This window comes from Carya illinoinensis, chromosome 1 (genome assembly GCF_018687715.1).
Source record: "Carya illinoinensis cultivar Pawnee chromosome 1, C.illinoinensisPawnee_v1, whole genome shotgun sequence".
Lineage (NCBI taxonomy): Eukaryota > Viridiplantae > Streptophyta > Magnoliopsida > Fagales > Juglandaceae > Carya > Carya illinoinensis.
In genome coordinates this window covers 35,695,167-35,710,147 of record NC_056752.1, presented here as the reverse complement: position 1 = coordinate 35,710,147, position 14,981 = coordinate 35,695,167, and the positions used below count along the sequence as shown (strand labels likewise).

Sequence of the window (14,981 nt, the reverse complement as noted above, 5' to 3'; positions counted from 1 at the left end):
TTTAAATAAATCGCTCTGGTTTCGGAGGTCCGGAGAGTTGGCTCTTATTACTGAATATCAACTCCAATATCACAACTATAAAATCTAAAAAACTTCATAAAATATTAATTCATTTGCTCAACCCATCCATGTTCCTTCACAAAAACACTAACCAAAACTCTCAATAAAATAGAATAACAACTCCACAAAGACTTGAATTATTCATAGCTCGACGTACCAAAATAACCGCTAAATTACATCTACAAAAATATGATCCTCTAAAAATACTTGTACCCTTAATACTTATTAAAAAATGTTTATAAAACTTTTCCAATACTTCTTAGTCGTGTTCTCTAGCTGAACCATAAAAAATATCTTAAAAATGTTATGGAGATAAGGGGCGAGTTATCAATAACTTAGTAAACAGAGGATATATACTAGTATGTAAATATGAACATTTATAGAGATCAGAATGTAGAACAAAACATTTTCATTTTCAGAGTGTGGAAGTGAAAACATGTTATAAAAAATTAGAGCGAAGTTTTAGAAATATTCATATTTAAAAGTACTTTGGCATAACGTATCTGATTTATCATCATTATCATCAAATCAAAGCATCATATCAAATCAGAGGCCATGTTTAACTCATGTGGTAGGGTTGTGCATCTGTGGATACCCAAGTAGGTGCATATTAGAACTGAAACAAATTACCACTATTCTTTCCCGTGGCAAGATCGTATCACATCATACAGAAACAGATACCATGTACATCCCCCGTGGTAGGGTCCCTCAACTAAACAAAGCAAATATAGAATCAGATTTAGAACCAGATGGTTATGCCATAGATTTTTCAGATATCACATTTTATCAAAACAGAGTACTGACCAGAATCATATCATCTTCATATTCAAAAATATTTTATTCAAAATTTTTTGGGATAACATAATTAACCACCATCATACCAGAATATCATATCACATCAGAGGCCATGTTTAACCTCCGTGCTAGGGTTGTGCAAATCCTAATAACTAACTGAACAGAAACAAAATGTGAATATTTCCCTTATTTATTCTCAGAATCTTGATTGTGCACATAAGAAAGATCACCAGAAAAAACCACTTTGTTTCCAAAGTGGGTGCACCAGAAATAGAACAGTTGGTACTAACCCAAATAGAAGCCACTATTAGTACCTGTGGTAGGTCAAACAGATCACCATCCATAAATCATATCCAAATTCAGAATGTTATGCCAAAAGTTTTCAGAAATCACATTATATCATATCAGAGTACAGAACATCTTCAAAACATAACATAATTATATCACAAAAACATAATTTATGCACAAAATTTCATATTCGCTCTCTTTTGCACAGTTTAGAAACTGAATATCAGAAAAATAAGCCCATGTCTACACTAGTCATGACAAAAATGCTTTCTCTTTCATCAGAGTTCACGAATGATGTCAAACAAATAACTGAGGTTGTTTTCATAATTCTTTTCATAATGCATATTTTCATAAATCAACCTCAATTCATTTTATTTTTATGCAAAGTCTAGCATAGGAATCCGCTTACCTAAACTTTTTAGCTTTTTCATAATTTCTCCACAACATCATTGAACAAAGATCAATTGTCACCTATAAAATTGACACTTACTTCTATAAATTTCCAATCGAACATGTATATCAAAGTTTAAACCTGAAATAATAAGTAATCTATTTTTCCTTAAAAATAATCTACAACTCTCATAACCCTAAAATATCATCACTTCCCAAATTCATCAATGTCCACTTAATATTTACTTAACCTAATTCTCACTTATTCACAAGTTTATTTTAAAAAAAAATCAAATCCTAACTCATTTTTTTTTTTAAAAAAGAAAAAGTTGTTGAAATAAAAATATTACTTGACCTAAAATAATTTAGAACTCAAACTCAACTCAAAAGAATTTTAGCACTTTAAAATAACTTAACGTAACACACTCAGAAAAATATGAAAAAAGAAAAGAAACCAATTAAGTAGAAATCAAGTCCACTGAAATAAATCCTTAAAGAGTTTTGCTACATATAAGCACAGTCGTGCACTAATCTGTGTACCAATACTGATTTATTTATACTTAAAATTTAAATTAATACTGTTTTCAATAAAATTTACTTTTTGACCAATCACATCACATTAATGTACAGATTAGTACACAATTGTGCTTACAACTATATTTTTCCATCCTTAAAACAGTTTCCTCTCTCTATAATTTTCTCTCTCTAGATGAGCTCTCCATCTCAGTAAAGTGAGCTAGCCCCTCTTAGTAGTTTTTCCATTAGTTTCCAAAAGTACTTCATCTTTATCCAAACCCCATCTCAAAAGTTTCCTTTTGAGGAAGCAATTTCAACAACTTCTTAACTGTGGTCACAGAGTCAACCCACTCAGAAATCCTTTTCCATTTATAGCAAACCGAATCTTCCAACAATTAGAAATATGTCTGCAAACTAAGAAGACATCGATAGCCTCATTTCTCAAGCTAAGGCGTTATCTTGGGATGATCTGCACCTGGAACCTGAAATCACCACAGCAACCTACTAGCCAAATCTGACGCTGGTTGGTAAGCTGTTGTCATCCAAGCCACTCAACAGAAATACATTCCATGCCACGATGAAAGCAGCCTGGAGTTTTGTTCTGGGACTATTGATTGAGGACATAGAAACAAATACGTTTCTATTTACGGTCCCTACTCAGCAGGAGAAGGATAGAATTTTAGCAAATAGACCACGGAATTTTAAGGGCTTTCACATGGTCTTGAAGAACTGGCCACCTAGGTTGAGCATCCAAGAGGTAAGCCTTAAAACCTCAATTTTCTGGGTTCAAGTCCATGAACTTCCTTTAGAAATGCTTACCAATTAGAACGCTGAAAGAATAGGTAATGTTCTTGGGAAATTAATGGAAGTTGACAAAGCATCAATCTTTGGAGTAGCCTTGCAAAGGTATTTGTGTATAAGAGTAGAGATCAACATTGAGAACCCTCTCCCTGATGGTTTTGATCTCAACAGGCTAGGACATATAGCAAAGAAAATTCTACTCAAGTATGAAAGACTTTTAGACTTTTGCTATTGTTGTGGTCATTTGGGGCATGTAGCTCAGGCCTATCCTTTGATCGTTTTTATACCAGAGAATTCAAGATATGGGCCTTGGATGCGTGCCGAGAATTCAAACTTCAGGAGGGTCCTAAGACAGCTTCAGGAAGTAAATCATCAAGTTGAAGGAATGCCACCCATGATGATCCAGCAACCAGTAGCTATTGAGCCAGTTAATTCTTCAGGGGCTCGGTTAATTCTCTTACATGTATTATCAAGCAGACCAGTTCATTTGTTAGCTATTTTACAAGCTCCGAAGTCAGTTTTTGCTATGATTAATAAGCTGTTTAGGACTTTCTTTTCGGGTTTAGTTGAGGGGAAACAAAAAACAAATGGGTGAACTAGGAGTTGTTATGTAAACCAGTTGATGAGGGAGGTGTTGGCCTACGAACTCTCCTTGATGTACAAAAATCTTTACATTTTAAATTTGCTTGAAAATTGCTTATTGAAAATTCATTAGTGAATCCTTTGAGGGGGACTTAATTTTGGAAGAGAATTTAGGCTTCAATTCTATTTGTGCTTAGCCAATCCACATGGATTGTAAGAGAAGGAAATCTTTTCTTTTGGAGAGACAAATGGTTAGAGTCAAGACTGATATGCGAAGAGCTTAGTATTGTTGACATTCCGACTCTAAAAATAAAGGAATGCATGGTGAAGAATAGTTGGATGTAGATTTCTTAGTGCAACTTGTGGGTCGAGAATTCACGGACAAGATTTTAGCCAAATTAGGGTGCACAACAACTAGTTCTGTTATTTTAATTTGGTTGGATAAGTCGGATGGCAGGTTCTCCACTTCCTTTGCTTGCGATTTGGTGCATGTTATTGCTCCAAAATGGCAGTGGCCCGAATGGATATAGCATACAACTTTACTAAAGAAATTTTCCATTGCAATGTGGAAAGCTTTTTCAAATAGCTTGAATGTGGATGATTGAATATGGGGCATCGGTATTCCCGTGGTCTCTAAGTGTGAATGTTGCGAAGAGGGAGCAATTGAATATTTAATTAATCATGTTTTATATGTGGGCAAAATTGCATCTAAATTATGGCAGACTTGCTCGAATTTTTTGGGTCTTCCTTTTGTATCAAATCATTCTTGGGATCAATTGATGGGAGCTTGGTTTCAAAGAACAAAGAAATCCTCACAGGTGGGAAGTCTGTTTGGCTTGGTTCCGACGATCCTGACTTGGAGTTTGTGGTGTTAGAGGTGTTATGCTCAAATGGAAGGGCGTAAGGAGCCTTTTGATGTTTTATGATGTAAAGTTAAATATTGGATTAGCTAGGTTGCCAGTTGACTGTGAGCTTCTGACCGTTTGGATAAGATGGACATTTTTATTTTGCAAGAACTGAAGTTGCCGATTGCTCCTTCTCATTCAAAGCAGGTGCGTGCAATTTCTTGGCATAAGCCAAGTTTGGTTTAATTGAATGTGGAAGGGAGTAGCCTAAATAATCCTGGAGAATCTGGTGCAGGTGGCTTGTTAAGAAATCATGATGGATTGCTACAACTTGTGTTTGCAGAATATACTGGTATGGGTTCAAATAATATGGTAGAGCAGATGACACTCTTCTTTGGTTTGCGACGCTGTAAATTATATGGTTTTAATAATGTTATCCTTGAACTGGATTCACTTTTGATAGTTAATTGGTTGAAAGAAGGCAGATGTAATGTTTGGTACTTAGTGGATTTTTGGGAGGAGATTTGCAGCCTTCTAAGGGACTTGAATGTGCAGTAACAACAATGTTTTAGGGAAGGCAACTCTGAAGCAGATTGGCTTGCGCGACTGGATAGTAGAGGATGCACTGATGAGTTTCACGTGAAAATATTCCTTATTTGCTGAAAGGAATCGTGAGAATTAATAGAAGTGGCTTGCCGAATTTGAGAATGGTTTAATTCCACTATTACGTCGTTGCCAGTAATACGAATTTGTTGTGTTTTTTTGCTTGGTTTTATCCTTTCAATTTTTATGCAACAAGCTTGGAAATAAGGTTACCCTATTGGAATGTCTCCTACAACGGTATTCCTCTATAAGAAAAAAAATTGAGAATATTCAATAAAGTCTGGAGTTACCTTCCTTCCACCAAAAAAATAAAAAAAAATCACAAAATAACTAAACTTACTTTACTACCCAAACGCAACAACCTTAGAAGCATCATGTGGAAGGAGAAAATTGTGGTAGGATGAGTTTTACGTAAGATCAGAAATGTTTTACGCTTCTTATTTCGCCTTGTTTAATGTCTATAGCCACCACTTATCATGTGTCGACGGGAGCCCAATCCCTTTGGATGAAATAAAGATTATGATCATTTTTTTAATCAGAAAATTCATTGTTTTCATAATAAACAGTTCCTAAGAATGTTATATGTTTTTAGTTATATATTAAGAATAGAATATTTAATTAAGGGGTTTGATCTCAAATTTCACTTAGCACGGAATGTTATTTTTAAAAATATTACAACAGACGGATCATCTCAATTATTAATTGGAGTCGTTTGTCTACACGCGCCTAAGTCAAGGTCGTCTTCTTTACTTGGTGCATATCGAACTCAGTCTCCGTCTTTATGCTGTGTTTATCCTCTCAGCTTTTTCGTGATAGCAGAAAGGCGAAGGAAACGATATATAATCTACGGCGCCGATCGAGAATTTAACCCAAAGTACGTTTCATTACCTTCTTTTTCCTGATTAGATCTAAATCAATTTTTTATTTATTTTTTTAGTTTAAGAAATTAATAAGTTATTTTACATTTTCTTATTATGTTCTTGATTCTTGAACGACGGCTCAATTGCAAAAAGAAGAAGGATGTGCTTGTAATAAAATCTGAGATTTTAAGGAATAAACAACAAAATCTACTCATGTAGATGTTGTGTTTAAGGATCTTCATTATATTCTAAGATGCATCATGTGAAAAAGCTTGGCTTGAAATGCAATAATATTATCGGTAAACTATTCTCTGTTATTTAGAATAAGACAGATGCTTGCTGGTGGAGCTCATCCTGCTCTCTCCATTGACGAAAGATTGGTCAGCCTCGGTAGTACTCCAATTGATCAAGAGTGTTGTGTATTTAAAGTGCACCACCGTTTACGCCAGATAAATGTTGCGGCATATGAACCTGATTTGCTTGCCATCGGTCCTTATCACCATGGAAAGGATCACCTTAGTTTTATGGAAAAGCACAAATTGAGATTTCTCCAACGAATGCTTAAAAGAAGGGATGAGAATAGTGCAGAAAGATACATCACCGCCATGATTGAAAAGGAAGAAACAGCTCGTAGATTCTATGCAGATCAGTTTCCTGAATTATCCAAAGAAAAGTTTGTAGAAATGATGCTACTTGATGGGTGTTTCATCATTGAGTTGTTCCGCATCCATCGTGATGCAATCTTCCATGTTTTGGAACTTGACCAAATCTCCCAATCAGTTGAAAATGAACCAATCTTCCAAACAAATTGGATGATTAATGGCATAATGCGTGATCTACTGTTATTTGAAAATCAATTGCCATTCTTCATTCTTACTGAATTGTTCGAGATGAGCGAGGGTTGCAACCAGCAATATGATTATGTGAGGGAGAGGGTCCCAACTCGACTTCTTGATCGTGCCCTGGCTTTCTTTTGTTTAACTTTGGAACTATCATGTGAATTGAAAGTCAATGGATCAAGTTATGTTTCAGACGCCAATATTAAGCATCTACTTGGTCTGATACATAAAGCTATGAGTCCTTTACCTAAGGTCAAAAAGTCTCAAAGGGGAATGAAATTCGAAGAGACACATAAATCAAAGGATCTAGTTGGTCCAAATGAGAATGAAGACTGGATGTCAGTACCTTATGCCACAGACCTTCAAGATGTTGGAGCCAAAATCGAGCAAGCAATGAAATTTAAGGATAGGCTATTTGGTGAGCTTAAGAAGGAAGAGTGGAAGCCAATACCAAATGTTATAGAGCTTCAAGAGGCTGGAGTCAAATTCAACAAGGCAGAGACAGGTAACTTGTTTCACATAAAGTTCAACAATGGTATAATGGAAATTCCGCCTTTGAATATTTTAGATAACACGGAGTCAGTCTTCCGAAATCTAATTGCCTATGAGCAACATAGCCAACAGAGTAATCTCAATTATGTTACCGACTTTGCAACCCTCATGGATTATCTGATTAACACTCCAAAGGATGTCGAATTACTTCGTCGAAACGGAATAATTAATAGTTGGATGGGTGATGATGAAGTTGTTTCCAACATGTTCAACAAAATTTGTTGCTACACCCATTTTAGCAGGGACTTCTATTATGCTGACATTATCAAGCAAGTGAACAAGCATTGTCACAGACGCTGGAATGTAAGGATGGCAAAATTAAGACGTGATTATTTCAACAGCCCTTGGGCATTGCTTTCAGTTCTAGCAGCTATCTTATTGCTTCTACTAGCAATTGCACAAACCGTATTTTCCATTCTTTCTTATGTTTTCAACTGAGTCATGGCTCCTCAGGAAATATTTTCTCTTTCGCTTCCAAAATCATTTTATGTTGAATATTGGAAAGATTAATTGGGGCTGCATTTCTGCTTACTTTTTCGATTTTAATTTCCCGGATTTAACTCTCTCATGTGCATCTATTTGAATATTGCAGCTTCTGATGTTTATCCATTTGGCTTCCTCACTTCTTAATTATTCTATATTTTACTTTTCTCCTCCTCCTCCTCCTCCTAATGATAATGTGCACGTGCATAGGCAACAGGGAGAAAAAATAAACCAACTTCAAAGAATTAAAAAGAAAAAGAAAAAAAAGAGCCCTTGAAATCCCGTAGGAGCAAAGTGATACACGCCGATCGAGGGCATGCAAGTGCATAGAAACTTCGATTGGCATAAATCTGCAAATAACATATTACTAATCTGTAATTCTATTGCCTCCAAACAATCAACACAGTGGCTATGACAAAAACATTAATTCCAAGAAAAAAAAAACGTAGAAAGAAATAATCAAGACAGTGCTTTGATTAGCAACAAACATAGTTTGCACCCAACACCTAAAACCAAACCGAAAGAGGAGAAAAAGAACAGGTACGCATGAAATCTCACGAGAGTTGTTCAGAAAAACAAGAGAACTAAGTAACTTGAGATGAATAGAAACTATAAGCAACGGGAGATGAATCTGGAACGATGGAGTCTACCACGCAATGTGCAGAAAAGAGGAGCTGTTGGATATATTGTTTCACCTATATGAATCTGGACGCTTTGGCTTGCTTTGAACAACAGCCTCAAGCCTCTCCATCACGGCTGGAGTCAGCAGTGGGATGGCATCAATGGCTTTCATGTTCTCTTGAATCTACAGAGGGAAAACAGCTCTTATTAATTTGCTATGAAAACAGAGTCCAACATTTTTTTTTATGCTTACTAAGTTGATCATTTCTTGACTTCTTAGAACCAAAGCTATACATGCATTTTCAATAAAGCTTTTAATACATGTTTTAAAGTAAACCAGTGCCACCTCTTTGGAAGGGACTTCTGAGTTTTAACACATAAATCTATCGATAGATTGAAATGAGAGTTGTAACGAACCGTAAATGAAAGGAAAGAAAAGTAAAGACCACATAAATAAACAGCAAAAGTACAGTGGAAAATTAAAGATTACAAGAGCATTTGGACAAGAGATAAGACATGAAATTCTCAAAATTCTAAAAACTTATCATAATTTCATTTCCAAACATTTTTAATTTCAAATTTTTAATTTTTTTTATCTAATCATTACCTAACCATTATCCAAACATAAAAACCAATACAACTTTTACAAACTCCAAAACAAAGCACAAAAATCAATAGAACTTTTACAAACTTTAAAACAAAAATAATATTGAAAATCATACTTAAAACAGTTTTTTAACTTACCTATCAAAAAAACAGTTTTTTAATTTTGTAATATTTTTATTCAACTTTTTTTCTTTCTCTCCTTTCCCAAAACGCACTCAAACTATTTCACTACTATTCATAGAATTCAAAGATACTATAACTGTCCAAATGAGCCCTAAAACGAGAGGAGATATTTTGGAGGCAAACCACAGTGGAAGGTAGGCCTGCAACCCGATGTATCCAAGCCGGGTTTAGATCCGATCTGACCTGGTATGTAATATCAAAAAGTGGCAAACCGAACTGAGCCGACCCAATCCAATCCAATCGGGTCGGGTCATAGTGCGGTTGGGGCACCATCATCATCGCCTCTGCAAACTCTACCTTAACTTCCTCAGCCCTTCTCCAGTGCAATCAAATCCTCCCTCGCCTTCGAAAACTCTCCTTCCTCTATACCTTCACCAACGTACCAATGCACAAAAGCCCTCTTCTCATACATCAAATCACCCCAGGAGCCACTGTGAGTGGCTAGTAATTGATTCCACACTCAAACCCAGTTGGGCCCCAATTCACACTTGTAAGAAAAAAAGAAAATCAAAGAAAATAGAGAGTTTATAATATTCTTTCTGCTCTCTCTTTCATTCCAGTCTCCATTTTTTTTGATAACCCAAAATATTATTTGGTTAAAAATTTTAGAAGTGGAGAGAGAGAGAGAGAGAGAGAGAGAGAGAGAGAGAGAGAGAGAGAGAGAGAGAGAGAGAGAGAGCTTACAGATTTTGCCTCCGACCCTGTAGATTTCAATAGCCACCATCTTTAACATTGCAGCCATTAATTATCACCCAAAACCCAAAAACAGCTTAACATCCCTCTCTCTGGCTTTAAAAATGCAATGTTGAAAAGCATTAAAACTCTGAGGGTCATCGAGATGATAAACAGAGTTAGTCTGAAACTCTGACATCCACGTTCGAAGTAGCATCAAAATGCAGAGATGCAGTCAAAGAAAAAATCACTCACCCACAAAACAAATTCCCCAAATTTGAAATTTATATTACTAGATGAGTTTAATCGCAACGAGAGCAAGGGGATCTGAGAGAGTAACGAAAGTGAGGAACAAGAGGAGCTTCGCTTTTTCACTGTAATGGGTTTTGAGTCGGGTTCAAATTTCATCCGATAATGGTCGGATTGGATCTTTGTCAAAACCGACGTTTACTCAACCCGACTTTAACAGGTTCGATCCAATCGGATTGTGCGGGTTATGCGGCCCAGGGGGTATTTTGCACAGGCCTAGTGGAAGGTCTTCAATGGAAGACGTCACAAAGCCCTTTTCAAAATGCACTAAGTAATATAAAATATGTATCAAGCATATTTGAAAACAAATTGGACACCTTGGAGCACAAATATGGTAACATCATGATTTACTAGTCTTCTTTAACAAATTTGAACGATATGCGTTGATTTCAGATCTATGGATAATACCATAGAGGGTGGTGAACAAGTCAAAATGACCAATTATACCAATTTAGAACTATTATGATGTTGCCTTTGATATAACTCTTAATGTTCCATCTGTCAAACATGTCTTCTGTACGTGTAGAATCAATAACATGGATATATTGTGTGCAAACAAAGGTGACAACTTTGGTAATCATCTCAATCAGATATCAATACATACAGAGTATGTCGATCAGCTATATATGAACCAATCACACACAAAACACAAAGCTTTTGCTAACGAGAAAAACCTAAAATGGTGAAATGCCTTGGGTACTTTATCCAGTCAAAATGGAATTCACTATGAAGAAAAATAAGTACAAAAATGAGTAGTGCTATATAAGGTCTTAGGGTTCAAGTCATACGTACTCTCTTTGAAAAAGGTGGTGCACACCATGAAAAGTAGATTTCTTCATATGGGTCCCAGTTTTGCCTATTTTTTCAAAAAGGGTGCACGAGACTTGTATATTCTAAGACTATATAAATCATATCCCTATAAAAATGACAGAACATGTAAACCGCCACACGATAATCTTAATGTTGTACCATTCACCCTTGCACAAAGTTCAATACAACCATAAATATTGCTTCCCTTTTGACAATACCATGCTCCAAATCCATAGCGTGCCTCATCACCACGTTTACAACATTTTAAATTACAATATTTGTACTTCCACTCTCAAGTGAAAGAATTACACACAGTGAGGATTGTATTTCTGATATGATACAAGCACAAACTAAAACCCTTCAGATCTGGTAATGAGCCTAATCCTTGAGCTCCAATAACAATGTTTTATCATTCTGATGCAATTCTCTATGATCTTCTCACTTAAAAAAAAAAGTATGGCATTCTCTTTGAAAAGCCCACTCTGTTCTTATTTCTCCAGAAAATAATTTTTTTTGTAAGAAACATAATTTCTCCAGAAAATAATTATGAGACTATAAAAGTTGTCTCTATAAGATGTATTTTATAGACAGTGTAATCCCTAAAAATCACAATTCGGTTGAAAGTGCCGTTCATGAAATATGCCAACACTACATATGACAATATGCAAACCAAACAATAAGCAAATAAAACCCATATGAAAGTAAATGTCACTTCATCCAACAATAAATACATTTCAAACACATGAACACTTCAGATCTCACCTGAGATTCCTTTGTTGCTCCAGTAATAATAGAAGAAACAATCGGATTCGTAGATCACCATGAAATTGCAAGCTGAGATAATGGCACGTCATCAACCAATGACCTATTAGCGAGATCCTACAAGAAAAAAGTAACAGCTTTACATTCTACCCTTCTTTCTTTTCTCCCAAGCAAAGGGTGATATTTTAGTTTAACTATGCAGAACACTGATGAAAAGTAAATATCACTCATCCTAAAAGAAGCCAAATATGAAAACCCCATCATACAAGTACCCGCACCCTACTGAACTTGACGGCGTTGTACAGTATAGGAACAAAAGCTGGGACGCTTCACAAAATTAAAATACTTTGTAACTAAAAATCATCACCCCCCCCCCCCCCAAAAAGAAAAGAAAGAAAAAGCGAAAAAACAACTCTTGGTCAATTAGCAGCACATATTATACATATATGCCAATGGTGAAGTTAATTTATTTCTTGCATAAATGTAGATATCACAGAGGCATTGCTCTTAGAATCAATTTTGATCCACCACACATGCTACATGAATATACATTCTATATAAAGGGGATTACATCATATTTATTTTTGGAAGTTCAGCCAACAAGAAACGGTAATAAATTGAATCCACAACCCAAATCAGCATTCAATAATGAGGTAAAAAAAGATATGAAAGCAGAGTGGTAATAATGCTAGAAGTGAACAAACATGTTGTTGGGAACATAGAAAACCAAGTCATGAAAGAGAGAACAGAACAATACAATCCAGAAGAAGCTTACCTTGTAATTTTCCAATGCAAACCGGCTATAGGGGGTACAACTTTCTTATTGTATTTTTCGGTGAGCACTCCAGAAGCAAGTGGGCTTCATGTGGTAAGACCCAGGCCGTAGTTGGCGTACAGAGGAACGTACTCAGACTCAACCTGTAGCCATTCAGAATGAAATCATAAACAAAGCTCAGTTATTTATAGACAAATGCATGTGGCATACACGTAGCTTGTCACTCATGCTTAGGATGCTTAGGTGGTGTTCTTGTATAAATGTCCCGTGTACTTCCACTATGCCTAGTCCTTGATAAAATTCTTATTTCACTGATAAAAAATACATGTAACTTTATGCACATATTGCTGCAACTGCTCCATAATCCATTGCTTATGACTTACAGAGCAGAAACTGTTCGATAAAGGAAACACCATACAAGAAAAGGCCAATACTTGAGGGTAAAACTTTTCCCCCTTTAGCGCAAAACCTAGGAACTAAAACGTTGGCGAGCTGCCATTCCTTTGCGGTAGGTAAAGAATTAATGCCGTCCCTCTATTGAAGCTATAGAATCTAACAAAACTTTGACCAAGCCCAGTGATTGCAGTTAGATGTATAAAAATATTCAGACACGAAAATTGCGAATCAAATGTAGAGTTCAGTTTTAGATTCTTATTATTGGGGAGGGAACAGAATGAAGTATGTGTTAAAGTAAATAGGAAAAAAAATGACAAGATGAGGCACAATGAGGAATGTGCCTATTGCTCATATTGACAAGCGACAGACAGTAAACTAGAGTAGGGGCTAAATTGAATCCTAGTGTAAGCCAAACCTGAGAAGTAAATATGAAAGTTTCCATTCATTGCGAACGGACTTACAAATACCTTTGGGTAAATGACTTTGATGATCAATTTGAAAGAAGAAAAACGCTATCTTCATCAAAATAAATTTCGGCCCCAGAACTACTATATATGAAATGATCCCCATCCGGGAAACAAATCCACAAGCACCGAAAATCAATTAAATAAAAAAATCACATTGGATTCTATTCCCTCGAAAATAACAACGCATTTCATAAAAATAGAAAAACCAATATTTTGCTGTCAAAACTCCGAAAAGCAACAATTCAGCAAAAAATAATATGAAAAATCCCGACTAAAAAAGGAAGGAGGGAAAAATGACAGACCTTGTGACGGTACAAAAAATTATACTCAGGCTGCTCGACAATCGGCCCCACCAAATCGAACCTCCCAACAATCCCCCAAGCCTCTGTGATCTGCTGGGCGGACCACTCGCTAGTCCCCCCGTAGAAGGCCCAGCCCTTATCGATCACGTAGTGCATTTCCCTCACGGTCTCCTCAATCGGCGTGGATGAGTCCGGGCGGTGGCAATAAATGACATCGACGTAGTCCATGTCGAGGCGCTTGAGGGAGGCCTTGGTCCCTTTGACGACGTGCTTCCTGGAGAGACCCTTGTCATTGGGGCCCGATCCGCCCCAGAAAATCTTCGTGGAAATGACAATATCAGAGCTCTTCCACTCGAGCTCCTGGAAGGCCTGGCCCATAATCTCCTCGGCGCGACCATTGGCGTAGACCTCTGCTTGAGTCCAATATCTTTGTAGAAGCCGAATAATCAATATACTCCGGGAATTAACTCAGTTTACGATCAAATTCTGAAATCTTTTGATCTTTTCAGTGGCCCCATATTTGGAACCCAAACATACTCAGTCAACAAGCCCATCACTCCGAAAACATTTCCTCATCTCCAATCAATTGAAGTCCAACTGGAACCAACCATACCAAGTCAAAAGCCCATTCTAAAAGCTAATATTGGTCTAAACCTGAACCCATCCCAGGAGGCAAATGCAAATTTCCTAATCTCAGATTCAATCAAAATCCTAGAAAATGCACAATCTCCCCTGAACAAAGAACCCAATCTACAGTCTTCAATCATTCAAAGCAAATATGAAGATCAAACTACTACCATTACCTCTCCTCCTACTGTAATCTGCAAGGCCAACCCAGTTACCTTGACTCCAAAGCCTTCATTTGAACTGAAACCATCTTTGATCCAAAAAGATTTCAAGCACTCATTGGAAACTGTTGGTTGAACAAATAAGAGAGGCATGTAGCACGTTGAAAATGAAATTTCTCTAAAGAAGAGAGCAGCAGCACAATATCCCATAGTCACATGCTACAAAGTTCAGAAAGAAATTGGCGACATAAAGGATGTGGGCAAGACACTAGCAACAATTGCGAAAGAGAAAGGATTGAAAAAATAGATCAAAAAGGAAAAGTTAGAACCAAAACCGAAAGACAACTCTTCATAGCATAACCAAGAGGAGGTGGGTAATGCTTTCTTCTCTAACCAGACATTAAATTTAGAGATTGAAGTGGTTAAGGCGAAAGACAACTCTTCATAGCAGAACCAAGAGGAGGTGGGTAATGCTTTCTTCTCTAACCAGACATTAAATTTAGAGATTTAAGTGGTTAAGGTGGTGGGCCCTAACCTGCCACCACCCCTAAAATGAGGATCTTGGCCTGGAATTGTAGAGGCATTGCTTGGCCTCTAGCAATGCATGGTTTGAGGCAAATCAGGACTCATTTCCCTAATTTAATTTTCCTATCTGAAACTCTACTTGCAGATAATA

General features: G+C 36.5%; 1 protein-coding gene and 1 pseudogene across 3 annotated transcripts; one reads left to right on the top strand and one right to left on the bottom strand.

Moving 5' to 3' along the window:
* Window positions 1-5,528: 5,528 nt before the first annotated feature.
* On the top strand, window positions 5,529-7,753 carry LOC122316269 (UPF0481 protein At3g47200-like). 3 transcript variants are annotated; one of them, XM_043132804.1, is made up of 2 exons: window positions 5,529-5,754; window positions 6,063-7,753. In XM_043132804.1, exon 2 carries the CDS (start codon window positions 6,073-6,075, stop codon window positions 7,567-7,569), a length of 1,497 nt encoding a protein of 498 aa, XP_042988738.1. In that variant the 5' UTR covers window positions 5,529-5,754; window positions 6,063-6,072; the 3' UTR covers window positions 7,570-7,753. The 3 variants fall into 3 exon arrangements, with proteins under 3 accessions (XP_042988738.1, XP_042988741.1, XP_042988744.1); XM_043132807.1 differs by having other exon boundaries at window positions 5,618-5,754; window positions 5,894-7,753; XM_043132810.1 differs by having other exon boundaries at window positions 5,620-5,754; window positions 5,897-7,753.
* A 441-nt stretch (window positions 7,754-8,194) lies between these two features.
* On the bottom strand, window positions 8,195-14,394 carry LOC122293008 (annotated as a pseudogene).
* Window positions 14,395-14,981: the final 587 nt, after the last annotated feature.

Excerpts from the sequence above, each read along its gene's own strand:
- LOC122316269 (XM_043132804.1), top strand. The coding sequence starts at position 6,073 with ATGCTTGCTGGTGGAGCTCATCCTGCTCTCTCCATTGACGAAAGATTG.